General features: G+C 60.7%; 9 protein-coding genes across 9 annotated transcripts; 4 read left to right on the forward strand and 5 right to left on the reverse strand.

Annotated features, from left to right (window-relative positions):
* Positions 1–273: 273 nt before the first annotated feature.
* MAM_04981 (uncharacterized protein) lies at positions 274–618 on the forward strand (the record flags this gene model as incomplete). The annotated part of the gene is made up of 1 exon (XM_040823779.1): positions 274–618. The coding sequence occupies one exon, from the start codon at positions 274–276 to the stop codon at positions 616–618; it is 345 nt and encodes a 114-aa protein (XP_040678450.1).
* An 846-nt stretch (positions 619–1,464) lies between these two features.
* Positions 1,465–2,975, reverse strand: MAM_04982 (CRAL/TRIO domain protein; the record flags this gene model as incomplete). Its single annotated transcript, XM_040823780.1, has 2 exons — positions 1,465–1,997; positions 2,078–2,975. The coding sequence occupies 2 exons, from the start codon at positions 2,973–2,975 to the stop codon at positions 1,465–1,467; spliced, it is 1,431 nt and encodes a 476-aa protein (XP_040678451.1).
* A 1,548-nt stretch (positions 2,976–4,523) lies between these two features.
* MAM_04983 (lactonohydrolase) lies at positions 4,524–5,669 on the reverse strand (the record flags this gene model as incomplete). Its single annotated transcript, XM_040823781.1, has 1 exon — positions 4,524–5,669. The coding sequence occupies one exon, from the start codon at positions 5,667–5,669 to the stop codon at positions 4,524–4,526; it is 1,146 nt and encodes a 381-aa protein (XP_040678452.1).
* Positions 5,670–6,481: 812 nt separating this feature from the next.
* MAM_04984 (uncharacterized protein) lies at positions 6,482–7,651 on the reverse strand (the record flags this gene model as incomplete). Its single annotated transcript, XM_040823782.1, has 1 exon — positions 6,482–7,651. One exon carries the CDS (start codon positions 7,649–7,651, stop codon positions 6,482–6,484), a length of 1,170 nt encoding a protein of 389 aa, XP_040678453.1.
* Positions 7,652–9,768: 2,117 nt separating this feature from the next.
* MAM_04985 (uncharacterized protein) lies at positions 9,769–10,113 on the reverse strand (the record flags this gene model as incomplete). Its single annotated transcript, XM_040823783.1, has 1 exon — positions 9,769–10,113. The coding sequence occupies one exon, from the start codon at positions 10,111–10,113 to the stop codon at positions 9,769–9,771; it is 345 nt and encodes a 114-aa protein (XP_040678454.1).
* Positions 10,114–10,420: 307 nt separating this feature from the next.
* Positions 10,421–10,639, forward strand: MAM_04986 (flavohemoprotein; the record flags this gene model as incomplete). The annotated part of the gene is made up of 1 exon (XM_040823784.1): positions 10,421–10,639. The coding sequence occupies one exon, from the start codon at positions 10,421–10,423 to the stop codon at positions 10,637–10,639; it is 219 nt and encodes a 72-aa protein (XP_040678455.1).
* Positions 10,640–10,729: 90 nt separating this feature from the next.
* On the forward strand, positions 10,730–11,626 carry MAM_04987 (flavohemoprotein; the record flags this gene model as incomplete). Its single annotated transcript, XM_040823785.1, has 3 exons — positions 10,730–11,077; positions 11,214–11,519; positions 11,609–11,626. 3 exons carry the CDS (start codon positions 10,730–10,732, stop codon positions 11,624–11,626), a joined length of 672 nt encoding a protein of 223 aa, XP_040678456.1.
* A 742-nt stretch (positions 11,627–12,368) lies between these two features.
* MAM_04988 (Alpha/beta hydrolase fold-3) lies at positions 12,369–13,691 on the forward strand (the record flags this gene model as incomplete). Its single annotated transcript, XM_040823786.1, has 4 exons — positions 12,369–12,571; positions 12,639–12,787; positions 12,887–13,470; positions 13,554–13,691. The coding sequence occupies 4 exons, from the start codon at positions 12,369–12,371 to the stop codon at positions 13,689–13,691; spliced, it is 1,074 nt and encodes a 357-aa protein (XP_040678457.1).
* Positions 13,692–14,011: 320 nt separating this feature from the next.
* Positions 14,012–15,749, reverse strand: MAM_04989 (Cyclopropane-fatty-acyl-phospholipid/mycolic acid synthase; the record flags this gene model as incomplete). The annotated part of the gene is made up of 3 exons (XM_040823787.1): positions 14,012–14,197; positions 14,291–15,580; positions 15,645–15,749. The coding sequence occupies 3 exons, from the start codon at positions 15,747–15,749 to the stop codon at positions 14,012–14,014; spliced, it is 1,581 nt and encodes a 526-aa protein (XP_040678458.1).
* Between the last annotated feature and the right edge of the window lie 641 nt (positions 15,750–16,390).

Here is a 16,390-nt window from a genome sequence, read left to right on the forward strand (position 1 = left end):
CGACTCTCCTTATCCCGACCCCGACACGGACGTCCCCCCCCTTCCCCCCCCCGGGGTGAGAATCCTGAAAAAGTCTGCTCGCAGGTCCCCATAGGGTCCACGTCCAGGGGCGACGGATCCGCATTCCGATACGGAGCAGACAGGACTAGCACTGGCTTATTTCGAGGATTTAGTCATGGCAACGACCCGTGTCGAGGATTGGCCAGAGTTGGGTCCCTTGGGTCTCTTGGAGCAGACGCCATTCATGTGTGTGCGGAGAATGCGATGCCGGACATGCGAAAGCAGCCGGACAAGGACCAGCACCCGAGACCAGACGACGAGGCCCGAGTCAAGTCAAGGCGCACCATTTTGTCAGCAGCGGGTTTGTTGCCCTGGCAGGACGCAGCCCGTGCCAAGAGAGCAGAGCACATGTTGGATGTTGGCACAGAAAAGGGACACGTTCTGGCGTGGTTCTCCTGCTTTCGCGAGCCGTCGTCACCTGCAGTTGCTCGACGACTCGACGCATCGCACAGCACTCAGTGTCGTAAACGAAACAGCAAGACCGCCGCGCTGACCCGACGGGAATCCGACTCCGTCGTCGGCTCCGTGGCGGACAGGCCCGCCCTTGTCAACATTTGAACCGGTCGTTCCGGGTGGTCTTGGTTTCTCGCGGCGCGTGCTCGGGCAACTGGACGGGTTGTGCTAAACGCAGCTCAACAAGGATGCATCCTACATGCGTCTCAATAAAGTATTCTAGACACGGCTCAACGAACATGCCTTCTAAACACGGCCCACTGAACGTGTCGTCTAAACACACGCCGACGAATTCGTCTATCCTAAACGCGGGCGAACCAGATATTTAGCCATCCTCAACGACATACCCCCGCCACGCTCCGGCCTCTCAGCTGTTCCGGCAGAGTCGTCGTTGCTGCTCAGACTGCCGAGTCCGGCCGCGACTGTCTTGCCACCGGCAAGGCGTGCCGCGAGTTGACACGTTGACACGCCGGGAGTGATCGGCCGTCCTTGACGCGAAACAAAGCCGCCGGTCACCACGTGTTCAGTCCGAGGACCCTTGAAGGACAGGGGCTGCGGTCCATCTGACTCGGGGGTAGGCAGCATGTCCTGGACCGCCAGGGCACAACAGCGACGCGCTTGGAGGTGGGAATAAGGTATACTATAGACGATGGATGACACACCTACTGCTCTGAGGTGCCGAGATGCCCGCGTGAAAAAAAAAATAAAATAAAAAAAAAACAAAAAAAAAACCACTGACACGCACGAGCAAAGTTGCAAAGTAGATATTGACCGTTGACACGAGCAAACAAACAAACGAAAACAAAACAAAAATAACCGCCCAGCGTGTTTCAAAGAGAGACGGCTTCTTTTTTTTTTTTTACCCCCCATCTCCATGTCTAGTCATAATGCCATGCCGTCGCTGAACTGGGCCCCGTCGTTGTTGTACAGTCGCGACTCACATGCCGCCATCTAGGCCGCAACCTCGGCGGCGACCTTGAAGGGGGCGTTTTCGATCTGCTCAATGGTGCCGTTGGGGACGGCGCCGCCCATGGCGTTCTTCTCGGCGGCCTCGGGGTACCAGACGGCGTTTTGGCCCGGGCGGATGTTGCCCTGGCGGTCGTACAGCGACCGGCACCGCACGTACTTGTCGAGCTTCCAGAAGTTGTCGCGGAGCTGCGCGGCAATCTTGTCCCTCTTGGCCATGAGCTCGGCCGCCTCGGGGCCGGCCGGATGCTCGATCCACTGCTTCGTCGTCGCCTCAAAGTCGCGCGCAATGTCCTCGCGGGTCTTTTGGAGCGCGTCGCGCGCCGCCGTGTCCTTCATGGCCTCGTTCTCGCCCGGCACCGGCTCCTCGTACATGTATTCCCAGTCCTCGTCGCCCCCGAGCTCCTTGATGATCTGCGACGGGTGGATGAAGGTTTCCAGGTCCTTGCGGCCGTAGGTGAAGTGCACCTTGCCGGCGACGACGGGGTCGAGCCACGCGGAGATGACTTTCCAGATGCCTGTTTTCGTCCGTGTTAGCTTGCCATGCATGCGCCTTGGCTCGGCGACGTCCCATCTCTGATCCCGGCGCGCCACTTACCCTTGAAGACCCAGGGGGAGTTGTGGATGAGAATGGCGCCGAGCGACTCGGGGTAGTTTGCCTCGAAGCACTTGATGATGAACTTGACGGGAACGTAGTCCATGTTGGCCAGGGTAAAGCCCGTCAGGTCAAACACCAGCGTGGCCGTCTCGACCGGGGGCGCCAGCGCGAGGCGCGCCGTCTCGATGAGGTAGGTCGTGTAGCGCTCGAGGCTCTCGACCGACTGGTCCGACGCCCGGTGCAGCCGCACCCGCACGTAGCTGATGGGCCGGTCCGCCCGGTCGGTGCCGTGGATGAAGCTCTTGCCGGTGCGGATCTGCCTCATAAAGTCGCGCGCCAGGGCCTTGGGCTTGACGGCGCCCGTCTCCTCGTCGCCGACGAGCACCTCCTCGCCGTTGGCCAGGATGTCGGCGTCGACCTTGGCCTCGCTGTACCTCCAGTTCATGGCCGAGAACATCATGACCAGGGCGCGGTTGACGTCCCACTTGCGCGCCCGCAGGAACCGCAGCGCCAGGGCGTCGGGGTGCTCGTGCTTGAGCGACCCGAGGACCATGGCCCGGAGCGACTCGGGCGTCTGCGTCGCGATGACTTGCTGGAACTGCTTGACCAGGCCAAACTTGTCCTCCTCGTCGCAGGCGATGAGCTTGAGCGCCTCCTCGGGGAGCGCCGGGCTGGCCGGCGCCTCGGCCGCCTTCCACCCCCCAAACAGCCCGAGGCGAGACTTTTTAGGCGAATCCACGGGGGGCGGCGCCGGGGCGGCGGCCCGTTTCTGGCTGTGCTCCTGGAGAACGTCGTAGAGCCTGAAGACGGTCTGCCAGAGCTCGCGGAGCTTGGTCTCCTGCTCGGCTGTCAGGTTGCCGACGTGGCCGTCAGCGACGGGGGACGCCACCGTGTCCATGTCTATGTGGTGATGTAAAAAAATCGAGCAAAGTATGCCAACGGGTAGAGAAGTGGTAGTCGACGTTGCACGCGGGATCTAAGTCGGCCGTGGTTAGCACCAAGCTCTGGGCAAGACACGACGCCCACGCGAGACGGGCGGATGGAGGAAAAAGACGGATTGCGTGGTGGGAGTGCTCAAGCCGGGTGTGGTGTGGTTTCGCCAGGGGCGAGTCCGCGTGATGTTGGGTATTTTCGTGGTTGTCGGCAAAACCTTGCCCCTTTGTTTTGCTTCTCTCCGCCAAAACAGGACAGGACACCGCAGTGGAACTTACAGAGTCACAGAGTTCACAAAGACAAGCAATTGGCGTCTGCCCAGAGAATGCAACTACCGCGCCCTTGGGCTCGCGAGACCAAGAAGCCGGCACGAGATTTATAACAATCGGCAACCGACAAAGCACAAAAGCATGTGCATACGGAGGAGGGCCGAGGCTCGCTAAACGTGATTGACTGATTGACCAAGACGCCAAAGATACGGAGAAGCTTGCGATTGGACGGGGGGGGGCACTCGATGCGCATCATTGGACCTGATTGTTGGGGAAGCCGTCGCGGACGGAGATTTCGATGGAGATTGGAACGAGGGGTTGTGTGGGGAGACTTGGGGTGCGCGGTTCCGTGCGCCGTCATTTGTCCATCGTATCCCGACTAGCCCGTAGCCGCAGATTGAGTTTGAGCAGCCGGGATTTCGGTCTGTGCAAAAGCGCTGCGTGCGGGGGAATGGAATGGGGGGTCGCGCGCAGAGGGCGGGAGGTGACAAAGACACGCAACCCAGAGCCCCGCAGTTTCATCACGACAACCAACCAACCAACCAACCGACCGACCGACCGACCGACCAATTAGCCGAGTCCAATGGCATTGTCTGCGCAACCAACCAACCAACCAGCCAACCAATCAACATGGCGACTCTGGCCAGGGCGACCGCGCAGCCCTGCCTTATCGTCACCCGTATTCTGTAGCTATTTCTAGCAGGCCGCTCGCTCCATCGCCGGCCGTCTCGTGCGTCCCGTCTGGTCGCGGACGGTCTCCCTTTTGACCGTTCCCTTCTCACCAGCCCGCTGCCTGTTGCTCGTCGCCGCAGATGTCGTCGGTTCGCCTCCACCGTCTCGCAACTCTTGCCGGCGCCGCCCCGCCAACCCATCTCGAATGTCACGTCACCCGCCGGCCCCAGGCCCGGCCCCAAGCATCGTTTCAGGACGAAACCAACCACCAACCCGCCCGTCCGTCCGTTGCGGCTTCTGAGTGTGCAAGATTTGCACACGAGCCCGGCCGGAGGTTCGACTACCCCCTGCCCCCCCCCTGTTACGTCACGGCATCACGACTCACGGCACGGCTAGCATGGCAACACTTTGACAACCTGCGATACATGTTTTTACAGACAGGCAGTATAGATAGGTCCGGCCAGGCATGGAGCTGAGCTGCTCCGGAATCCGACAGGCGGCTCTCAAAATCCACCCCGACGCGAGCAGGTTTGCGGCGGCGGAACAAACAGGACCGGCAGGAACACGCGCCCCTAGCCATGGCAGCCCACCCCAAAGTCCCGGCACACCTCCCTCCCCTGGGCCTTGATGCCCTCGACGACCCAAAGGCGGCGGTTGGAAAAGACAAAGACCTTGCCCGGCACAAAGGCCAGGTTGTTGCTCGTCTCGCCGACGTGGATCTTGCCCAGCAAGACGCCGCGGGGGTTCCAGACGTGCACGCCGTCGCCGCACGCGGCCCAGACGTTGCCGCGCGTGTCGCAGTGCAGGCCGTCGGGGAAGCCCGTGTCGGCGTACGCAAACGTCCGCCGGTTGGCGAGGCGCCTGCCCCCGTCGACGACGTCGTAGGCGTAAATTGTCGACGGCTGCGTGGGCGCCCGCGCGGCCTGCTGGCTGCCCGTGTCGGAGACGTACAGCGTCGAGAGGTCGGGCGAGAACTCGAGCCCGTTTGGCTGCACGAAGCCGTCGGCCACGACCTGCACCACGCCCGTGGCCGGCTCGAAGCGGTACACCTGCTTTGGCTGCGACGGCTGCGGCCGGAAGCCCTGGAAGTAGCCGTAGTCCGCGTCGGTGAACCACAGGTCGCCCGTTTGCGGGTGTTGGCGCACGTCGTTGAGCGAGGAAAAGTTGCGTCCGAGGAAGTTGGTCAGCAGCGGCGTCGACTCGTTGGTGTTGGGATCCACGGCCACCAGCTGCGAGTAGTGCTCAAAGTCGCCCTGGTCGCAGTACACTTGCACCGCCGTCCGCGTCGTCGTTTTCGTCGTCGTCGCCGTCTCCGTCACGTTGTGGCGTGGTGCTGGCGCTGGCGCTGTCGCCGGGGGGCGATACGTCGTGCCGCCGTTGGCCATCATCAGGCCGGGCAACTGCGTGCTGTAGGAAGGGTAGTCGTCCGAATCCAGGCTCACGACCGTGATGGGGATGCGCTCCCCGACGCGCCTGAAGTTGGACGTGATGTACAGCGAGTTGTCTCCGGGGTTGTAGACGCCCGCTTCGTGGAACGCCTCCTCGGACAGGTCCCGTACCTTTCGGGCACTGGCTTCGCTGTCGATGACGCTCTCAAAGTCGGGGTGGTACGACCGCAACGAGATGGCCGGCGTCGACGGGTTGCTGCCGGGGGCCAGCGAGGCAAAGTAGTTGGCGTTGGTGGCCGCGGCCAACAGGCTCACGCTGACCAGAGACATGATGTGGAAGCTCTCTGTCAAAACAAAACAAGAAAGGGGGGGGGGCGAGACCCAGACGGCGAGGGAAAAGGGAAAATTAAACATATATATACATAAAAAAGTTCAACGACGTGCGGCCCCGTCCGTGGTGGTTTCGGCAGAGTTCCTGGCGCAGGCACGACGCCGGATTTCTCATGGCAACTCGCCGGCGTTCCCTTTTTCATCAAGTCATAAGTTACTCACCCAGCTGCATCAGCGCGTGCCTGATTTAGTCTTTCCAACCCCGCCAATGTGCAGGTTTGTCTCGCCGGCTGGCCCACCGCCTAATCACGACCAGGCGACGTCTTTTTAACTCGCCATCCAAGAGGCTTAGTGGGAGGAGCTGACCGAGTAGAGTCCACACCGACATTAACCCCCTCCAATGCCTCTTGACACTCGTCAGTCCCGAATAGTCCAAGGTAGCGAGCCGGCACCAACGAGCCAATGCAGCAGGGACGGGACCGTCCGCGGTGGCGCCGTGGGCTGGGCGTGGAGCATGTACTCCGTACGCATGTATGTGTATATATATAGGTGCATGTGCGTGCGTGGATATTGGCAGCGGGCGAGGGGCCACGGGAACCTACGCCCGCAGACGCAGGGTGGGCAAGAGTATATGCAGGCTGGGCTGACACGAGAGTACGGCAGGCTGGCGGCCGGCCTTGGAACCGCCGCATCGGGCTGACGCTTTCGGGTGTCACCGGCAACTCTGGCGTCGGCAAGGGGACACGAGGCACAAGGCACGAGGCACGAGGCACGAGGCACGTGACCAGTCCCTTGGGGCGCATTCTGGGCTCTCACGGCCGCGCCAGGCGTGCCTCGGACGACAGCGACGTTGTGCCGCTGGCGTCGGCGTCGGCGTCGGCGGTGTTGTCGGCGTCGTCCGTCGCGTCGCCGGGCGCACAGGCCGCCGCGGAGCTGTCGGCTGCTACGGAGCTCTCGGCCGCGGTTGACGGGCGAGTCGGCGGCGCGGACGGCCCGCTGCGGCTCACCGTCACGGCCGTGGTCTTGACAATCTCCGGAGGGCTCGTCTCGCACGGCCGCTCCGCCGTGACCTGCATGCTGTAGGCGGCTCCGGCAGGGGCCTGCGACGCGTTCCGCAGGTACCGCTCCAGGGCCACGTCGGTGGAGGCGTCGTAGTGCACCGACGACACGTGGCGGCCGGCTCGCAGATGCTGCGAGAACTCGACCAGGCGGTTCAGCACGCTGAACTCGCACTTGAGCTTGACGCTGTACACCAGCGCCTTCCACGCCGTCTGCAGGTCGTAGTGCTCGGTGAACTGCAGCGAGAGCACGCTCACGTCGAGCACGACGACGAAGACGTTGAGCGCAATCAGGTGCCCCATGACGCGCCGCATCGACGACGAGCCCACGCCGCGCTGCAGCCGGAGGAGCCGCGTCGTCTCGACAATGTACAGGCCCGAGATGATGACCTCCTGGACGGAGAAGACGGTCAGCTGCAGCTTCTCGAATATCGAGTACGGCCGCTCAAACGGCCCCGAGGCGCCCGAGTTGGCTCCGTACACGAGCACGACGACGGGGACGCTGAGCCAGACGCCGTCGGCCAGGATCATGGCCAGCACGAGGCGCAGGCGTCTCGGGTGGTGCATGACGATGTGCAGCCGCGAGTAGAGCACCAGCGACTGCCCGTTGACCATGGCGCACCACCCGACCAGGATGAGCGTCGCGTGCAGGTAGCCGTGCTGCCTGGGGAAGACGCTTCGCACGAGGTAGCCGACGGCGTTGAAGGCGATGCCCCAGGTCGAGCACGTGAAGCTCCAGAAGTAGAGGCCGCGGAACCTCTTGAACGTCGTCGCTATGAGGAAGTTGAGCTCGGCGACGTTGTACAGGGCGATGCTGATGAAGACGATGATGAGAAGCCAGTCCGGGTCGTACGACGCCTTGGACGGGTCCAGCGTCGCCGGCGGCCCGTGACCGTCGTCGTCGTCGCGGCGGGCGATGCTCATGGCTGCTCCGGAGCAGGAGCGGGAGCGGGAGCGGGAGCGGGAACAAGAGCAAAGGCAAGAGCACGAGCACGAGCAAGAGCAAGAGCAAGAGCAAGAGCAAGATGTTCAGATCCGGGACACCATGGTGATGCGACGGGTGTTGTTTGCCGTCGCCGCCTTGCGAGTTTGGACGAGGATATCGTCCAGTCTATTGTCTGGCCCGGGACTTGCACGAGTCTGGGACCGGCTTGGCCGCCAGCATGTACAAGACCATGTATGTAGTCTTGTTTCTCCTCTCCTCTCTTCCCTTCCTTTCCGGCCCTGCCTCCCAAACGCCGAGTCGGCGCCCAACAGCCGCTCTGGCTGGAATGATGCTTTGATTCATGGGCTTGCTTTTTGGGGTGTTTTCTAGACTCAGCGCAGCCAGTGCTAGGCCGCTTCTGCCTCTGCTGTTGCAGTGTGGCTGCCCTTGAGAAACCTTGGCCGCCGGTCAAGCGCCGCCGTCACGACACCAGATGGGGGGCGCCGGTTCGCAGATCTGCGTTCGAACGACGCTCCCGAGTTCCGCCGGCGCCACCGTGCTTCTGCTTTTGCGTGTCCATGGTGAAAGAGGCTTGCTGGCCCAGATGCAATTGGTATACTAACGTGAGCCACGCCAGATTGATCCTGATGCTCCCCTCACCTCCATTCCAGTCCCGTCCAGCCCATGGCAAGGAAAAAGGTTTGTTTTGTTTTTGCTCCCACGTTTCTGATTCACCCTTCGACTCACAGCCGGCCCTCGCCACATCTCATCCGCGGCTGCCACTGCACACGGGGGGGTTGTGCCGTGCCGTCTTGGGAACAGAGCCGCCTGCAACGCCAATGCACGGCATGGCTGGCCGTTACCATGAGACCGTGGTGCCGCCGCCCCTGTGTCTGTCTGTCTCTTTCTGGTGCCATCTCTTCCGCATGACGTGAGTTTCAAAACGGTCACCGGCCTGGCCAATCAAGGACAGTGTCCACGGGCAAGCTGTCACCCGAGAGACCGAGAAACAGCACTTGAGAGGACCGCGGGAACGGCAAGACGGGGTTTGACCGCCATCTCTCGTCTTTTCGGCATGGTTGAAGCGCTCAAGGCAATGCGCGGGGCGGATACGAAGTGATGTCGACAAATGCAATAAAGTTGCGTAAAATGGCGCACACGCGACAATCCTGGTCCGGACGGAGCTGACAAGGATGCGTTTTTCTTTTTTTCTTGTTTCCAACTGCCAAGCCCCGTTGTCCTGTCAATCCAGCGTCCCTGGTGCCGGACAGTTCCGTGCGAAATGTTTCCCACAGCCAAGCTGCTTCTCCATCAACCAGCTATATCCCTATCAATATAGTTGATCAACTCTGATAAAAATAACAAGAGCAAGTATAAGCGCAGACAACCCCCACGGGCTACTCTGGCTTAACTGGGCAGGTTCAGTCGGATTGTGCGGCGTTAATGCCAGACATGAACGGGCCGCTTCCTCGTCTTTCAAGGTTTTTTGGCTTCATGACCAAGGACAAAGTCATCAGCTGCCTACAATGGGAGCACGTGTGATCTTGACAGGTGAGCAGCTCACAAACCTCACCATCAAGGCCCTCGGCGGTTGGAAGACCATGTTCCCTCAGAAGTCGCGCGTCTACTGACGTTGGGAGTATTTCACTCTCTCGCGGTACCACAGAACAAACATGAACCCGCAGCAATAACCTTTCAAACATCAAGGACCTTTCATATAAGAGGCTTGGGGGCTGGGACTCTCGGACTGAACCAAGAATCGTTAACGCCCAAATCTGTTCATTAGCTTGAGAAGAACGAAGCCAATTCCGGTCCAGTCAAACACTGCCCTAGTTATGGTGTTTGATTGGCTTTGCCCGGCCGTCGGCAGGCGCACCGCCGAACATGGTTGGGGCTAGGGTTGATTGCTTTGGGTGAGAGGACGCATAGAGTAGAGCTAAATGAACAGAGGCAATTCCAGCTTCTTGCGCTGGCTCGCTGGGAATATCCCAAGCTTTCAAGGCCAGGCTCTTTTGTAAAGGATAAATATATCAATCATCTTGCCGACCACGCGACAGCCACGCCCATCAAGGCCTGGCCATCCACGATTCTACAGTCAGGCCGACGATGTGTTTACTCAGGGTGCAACCAAGGCATACTTGGCGTCGACATGACCGGCACCCGGAGGCTTAAACGCCGGGCCTGGGGCTTTGAAGACGTTTCCATTACACCTAGGTTGGCGATGAACCAGGGAGAGACGGCTGCCGACAAATTGCTGTGGACGACGACCGGAGCGACGCCAATCGGCCATCTCAACCGCGGCTCGGTGTGCCCGACAAGCCATCAGTCGACGGTCAATTTCGGCGCCTCGTACATGATGGCGGCGCATGTCGGAGCGCTCGCGGCCCTTGGCTGCCTCGTACTTAGGGAACGGCGAGTTGCCTGGTGGTATCTGGTCCAGGTATCGGCCGATTCCCGTCATGACGCAATGATAGACCCCAAATCACCCGTTCGGTACCGGAAATAACGGGAAGCGGATCGTGAGATGCTGGGTGGAGGGAGCGGCAGGCCGAACAGGCAACGCGGGTTTTTCGTTCCAGACATGCTCATGTTGGGGGACGCTTATTTGAACTCTCCCGATTTGCCCTGCTTTGCTTGTTTTCGGGGTCCCACAGGACAAGCACAAAAACTCGCGGCCGTTGTTCGTGCCTCGCCCTCTGGCCATCATCGTATCCACGATATGTGGCCGGCCATCTCCCCCCTTGCATCGACCACCCTGCCTGCACGCCATGGCGCTGACCAACTCGCAGTGCCAGGAGATTCGCGCAACGGTGCCGGCGCTCAACGCCCGCGGCGAAGAAATCATCGCCTCCTTCTACCAAAGCCTGCTGCGCGGACATGCCGAGCTTCGCAGCTACTTCAACACCGCCAACCAGCAGAACAAGCTCCAGCCGAGGGCAATGGCCTCGCTCATCATCCAGTTCGCCAACAACGCGAGCCACTTGTAGGAGCTGATACCCAAGATGGAGCGCGTCTGTCAGAAGCACTGCTCCGTGGGCGTGCAGCCCCATCACTACAGAACCATGGGGGCGTAGCTGATGGAGGCCTTTACCGGCGTCCTGGACCCGTCCATGACGCCGGGCGCCAAGATGGCCTGGAACAGCGCATACTGGGCGCTCGCAAACATGTTCATCGCCAGGGAGAAGCAGCTGTACGCGACGTTTGGGTCCTGGACGCGCTGGCGGCCGTTTGGCATTGTCGACAGGGTCTACGACGACCAAGACGTCCTCTCGTTCCACCTGGAGCCCAGAGACGGCGGGCCGCTGCCGCCCTTTGTGCCCGGCCAGTACGTCTCCGTCCGCGTCGCCACCCTTGGAAAGGAGCACAGGCAGATAGGGCAGTACGCGCTGAGAGAGGCCCCGAACCCGGACTACTACCGCATCACGGTGCGGCGGAAGCGCGCCTTCCCTCGCCACGCGTGCCCGTGTCGAACCATCTCATCGACAACGCCCTGGTCGGCGACACGCTCGAGCTGTCCCACCCGGCGGGACACGTCTTCCTCGACACCAAGAACCTGTCGAGCGCGCCCCTCGTCCTCTCTCCACGGGCATCGGCGCCTCGCCCATGCTGTCGATACTCAACTTTGCCGCCGAGGAGCAGCCCGGCCGGCCCGTGTCGTGGATCAACGCATCGCCGGGACCCATGCCGTTCCAGCCGCGAATCGACTCACTGGCCGTGGCCAAGAAGAACTTGAGACGCACAACCCTCGGCCTCGCCCACGGCGGCCACGCATCGCCCGACTGCGAGGGGCAGCAAGACGCCCGGCTCGATTTTCTGTCCCTCAAACGGGACGATTTGTTCCTGGGCAACGAGTGCACCGAGTATTTGGTATGTGGGGCCGAGAACTGGCGGTGCAGTTTGTGGTGTTTTTGGAAATGCAAGGCGTACACAGGTCGCGGATTCACTGCGAGCTGCAGACCGTAGCCGAGTATTGAGGCAGGATAGCATGTCGTTGCAGCAGGCAAGGCACCGCCGGAATTGATCCCAAACCAGCCACGAATGACTCTACGGGCCGTGTTTCCTCGCCCCTAACGCGTCAAGGCACTGGTTCATGCGGCGGTGATGTCCCATGCATCCACGCCGGCGGACGGGTTGGCGCGCAACGTAAACAATGTCCCGCTCGTGTTGTGCACCCGCTTGACAAGCACAAGATGAAACTCGGTCGTCAGTTTCGCACCGGTAGCACAACCTGGGGACACGGAGAGTTTGCGGGGTGTGGTTACGAGTCGGTGCGTGTGGCCTCGACTCACCATGCGCAGATCTTAGTGCGGCCCTACTTTGCCAAATTTTTCCACAGGATTTGCCCTGGCAAGCACCGGAACCACAGGCCCGGCGAGATAAAGGGACACACGCATACGTCAACTAGCGTCCCCCAGGCTGATCAGCGCGACCCGTGACGGCACATCGCGTCGGCGCCGGTTCTCTTCCCAGACGGAGCGGCGGAACCACACGAGATGCCGCGTCCGAGGTGAAATACGTCTTGGGGTTGAAGTGAACCAACGGCCGACTGGACCAACGTTGCGGGATAAAAACTCTGTTTTGTCGGGCCGCAGTCTGACTTGGGCGGTTATCTGACATTGACTTTCAGCCAATTCGGTTGAAAACTCTCTTCACAACCGACTCTGCACCAATCAGCTGTTGCGTCTCGGACCCCATCCCGCCCCTCCCCGGTTCCCCATGCGCCCCAAATCAAAGGCAAAGCTGTCCGTCCTGGGCATGCTCGACTTGCTTCCCGGTCTTGCGTCTGTCGTTGCGGTGGGCATCCTCTCCGTGTTGACGGGTCTATTCCGGGGCCAGAGGGACGCGCCCAGCCTGCACCTTCACATTGCGTACGCCGTCTTGAGAAAAGCCACGTCCAGGCTCTCGCCCCTTCAACTGCAGTGAGTTGTCCGCACCGCACGCATTCGCTTGACATGACGGCTCTGCGTTCTAGCCTCGCCTCACTAGATTCATCTCGCCCTTGACCGAGGTCGTGTACCTGCAGTATGCGCGCTCTGCCAAGGTCAAGCCCGAGACGGTGGCCCTGGGTGCCGGCGGTGCCCGCGCTCACTGGCTCGGAAATAAAGAAGCGGCAAACGTCTTGATTTGGTACCATGGTACGCGCACCGAGTCCCTGTTTTGCTTCTTGCCCTGGCCGCGCGCCGGCCAGGCTCTCTCTCCATCCTGACGCAATGGCTGATGTGCGGGCGAAATAGGCGGCGGCTTCTGTCTGCCCGCAAACCGGGCATACTTCCAGTTCCTCGAGAGTCTCGTCGCATCGTCGCAAAAGTCTGGCCAGGACCTGGCAGTCTTCGTCCTGACCTACACCCTGGCCCCGGGCGCCACACACCCTACCCAGCTCACCCAAGCCGTCGAGGCACTGCGCTACATCCTCGACGAGGCCGGCCGAAGGCCCTCTCGGGTGCTCATCGGCGGCGACTCTGCAGGCGGAAACCTCGTCATGGGCGTCCTGTCTCACCTCGCCCACCGACACCCGGCCATACCCGAGCTCGACATCTGCGAGCCGCTGGCCGGCGCCGTCGGCATCGCGCCCTGGACCCTGATCGGGGAGGACCACGGCGACAGGGACATCTACTGTGGCGGCGATCTGATAACTCCCGCCGTGGACAAGCCCTGGTCCAGCGCCTTCCTGGGCGGCTCCGATAAGGACTACTTCACGAGCGCCTCGACGGCTCCGCGAAGCTGGCTGGCGGCCTTCCCCGTCAAACGAGTCCTGATACTGGGCGGCGGCAATGAAATCATGCTGCCCGCCATTGAGGACCTGGCAGAGAAGCTGCAGGTGAGTTGCTGCCTCGCCTCGCCTCGCGCCTTGACCGGCAAAACTGCCCGCCGTGCTTTCTGGCCCCTACTGACAACTGCCAGGCCGCGCTACCCAACGTCGAATTGTTCATAGGCCACCGCGAGGCCCACGTCGCCCCGGTGTATAACATGCTGGTAGGAGACAACACAGAAACCATGCAGGGCAAAAAGGTCAAGGCGTGGTTGAGGGAGACACTGTAGCTCGGGTTGCCGATGCGCACGCCGCCACTGATGCACCACTTGCGCGCCGTCTCCGTCTCCGTCTATATGTAACGAACTTGCATCACCAGGTAGCCGCTCCCCAAGACGGTTACATGTGTAAATTTCCAAGGGAACAAAATGGCTCTATATTTTTCCTTGTCCTCGATTCGTCAGCGTCTAATACTTGTCTCCTGTCGTCTTTCTCTTTTATGTAGCCTAGAGTGAAACGAAAAGAGCACAGAAAAAAAAATAGACCAAGCCCGTTGCATGGCACCTGTCCGAGCGAGCCACAACAATAGGTGGCGAGCTTGCTTTTCACGCTACTTGGGAAGAGATGCCTTGCCAGCTGCACGACTGGCGGCCAGGGCTCCAGATAGGCCGAATTGCGATCCCACACCGTCGATGCGGTGGACCGAGTTGAGGTTCTTGACAACGAGGATCTGGAAGCACGTGGCGCTTCCCTGGCGAGAGGCAATGACGGACCAAGCGAGGAAAAGCTCCCAGATCTATGCCACGTTAGCGTTTCTTCTTCTCCTTCGTCTTCTTCTGCTTCTTTGTTTTCTCTCGGAGGGGGGTCATGGACAATAGATGATACATACCCGGTACCAGCGTTGGCCGTACTTGGCGTTGATGGCATCGGCGTTTCCTACCCAGTTGCGGTACCAACGCCAGAGAGTGGCAGAGTAGTGCACGCCAACGGTGTCGACGCTGCATTTGGTCAGACCTTGAGCATCGGCAATGTTTGCCAAGTGGGGCTTCACGAACCTCTTTATCTCGAAACCGGCGCTCTCGAGAGACCGGACGTAGTTCCACAGAGGCGTCGAGGCATCGGCACCGCGGAAGATGTACTTGTTGAGGAACAGGCCCCAGATAAAGTCCTCGTACTGCCAGGCCTGGCGGAGGCCGGAGAGCTGGACGTACATGGCGCCGTCGTCCTCGAGCATGTCGTAGCACTGGCGGAAAAAGGCGGTGAGCTTGCGGACGCCGACGTGTTCGCCCATCTCCAGCTGCGAGATCTTGTTGTACTTTTTCCTGGGGGCGTCGCGGTAGTCCATGCAGAGAATTCGGCTCTGCTCTTCAGGGACGCCGGCGCTTCGGAGGACGTCGTTGCCCCAGGCGGCCCCGTTCTCGGCAATGGTGATGCCCGTGACGCTTGCTCCGTAGTTCACGCTGGCAAACTTGGCCAGCGTGCCCCAGCCCGAGCCAATGTCCAGCAGAGTCTCGCCCTGCTTGAGCTCCAGCTTCTCGCAGACAATGGCCATTTTGTTGTCCTGCAGCTCCTCGAGCGTCTCCTCGCGCGCTGGGTCGGAGACGATGCCGCTGGTGTAGATCATGCGGGGGCCGAGGAACCAGGCGTAGTGGTCGTTTCCGGAGTCGTAGTTGGGGCGGATCTGCTCCATGTCCTGGTCCTTTGTGTGGAAGAGGACGTCGGGGCCAAATGTGAGCAGGATGTACTTGAAGAGATCCCAGGTGAAGCTGAACTTGGACCAGTCGTGGCGGTACTCGAGCACGTCCAAGACATCGCCCCTGAAACCGGCCCTGCCGTCAATGTACATTTCGGAAAAGGTCTGGATGGGCACCTTGTTGGCTCCGCTCCACCTGGCCTTGTCGGCGGCATCCCTAAAGGTCACGTACGACTCGACCGGGCGGCCAGGCAGCTTGACACGCTCGTTGATGCGCGGGCTAAAGTTGGACGTGTAGGTCCAGTAGGCGATGAGGACGGGGAAGAGCGTCAGGACCCCGAAAAAGACTGTCGTCTTGAGGCCACCGCCCACGCAGCGGCTCAGAAAGTACGGCACGCCCACCAGGAGGACTCCCAGGACAATGTTGGAGAAGCTCTCGCTCCCGGCGCCCTCGGCCGGCAGCGGAGCGTTGTGGATCGTCGGGGACTTTGTAATCGCGCGTTAGCACAAGCCACCTGGCCTGGTCGGGGAGTCGAGAAGCATGAATTACGTGAGTGACGCGGATGCCGCAATCAGCCGCCTCGAAGGCAGACGGCGCCGCCTTGGGCGTCTTGATGTAGGAGATGTCACCCTCCAAGTCGGGCTTGTTCTTCATAACTGAAAAGAGCGTGAGGGAAGAATCCTTGCAATGACAAGAGACCAAGAGAGCAAGCAGTCGATTCAGCCCCGAGCCGACTGACGTTGAATGTGGAAATTCGGCTGCGATGGAAATGCCGGACGCTCTTGGTGAGCCCACCGACTTTGCCGTGTGCCCACGTGACACGGACACAACACCGCCGCCGAATTTTTCACCGCCGCAGATTAGTTACAATCTCGTCACCTACCCTAAATGCATTGGCATTCAGCCCGGGTGTCCGCTCACTGAACACCACAGAACTCACCATTGCGCCGGAACATCGTACACTGCTGTCACCGCCACGCTTTCCCAAGTGAGTGCCATCACTAGCCACGTCACGATGGCGTCGCAAAGCTCTCGGTCGTGTCAACAGCCGCATTTCTCACCACTTTGGACTTGCACGGCATTTGCCGTCTTTGCCCGAGCAACAAGAGCAAATTAACTAGTACAGCGGGGGCACGCAAGGGCCGTGCTTTCTGAGCAGTCTAAAGATGTATTCGCAAACTAACCAACAGCTACTGTTTGTTGGCCTGGAGACTATTCGTCGACACGGAATACAGGCTCTCCGTGCAGGGCTAAGGCCTGTCAAACATGGCCTCAACTACCGACTAAACAGCCTA

The sequence above is a fragment of the Metarhizium album genome (assembly GCF_000804445.1).
Source record: "Metarhizium album ARSEF 1941 chromosome Unknown scaffold_11, whole genome shotgun sequence".
Lineage (NCBI taxonomy): Eukaryota > Fungi > Ascomycota > Sordariomycetes > Hypocreales > Clavicipitaceae > Metarhizium > Metarhizium album.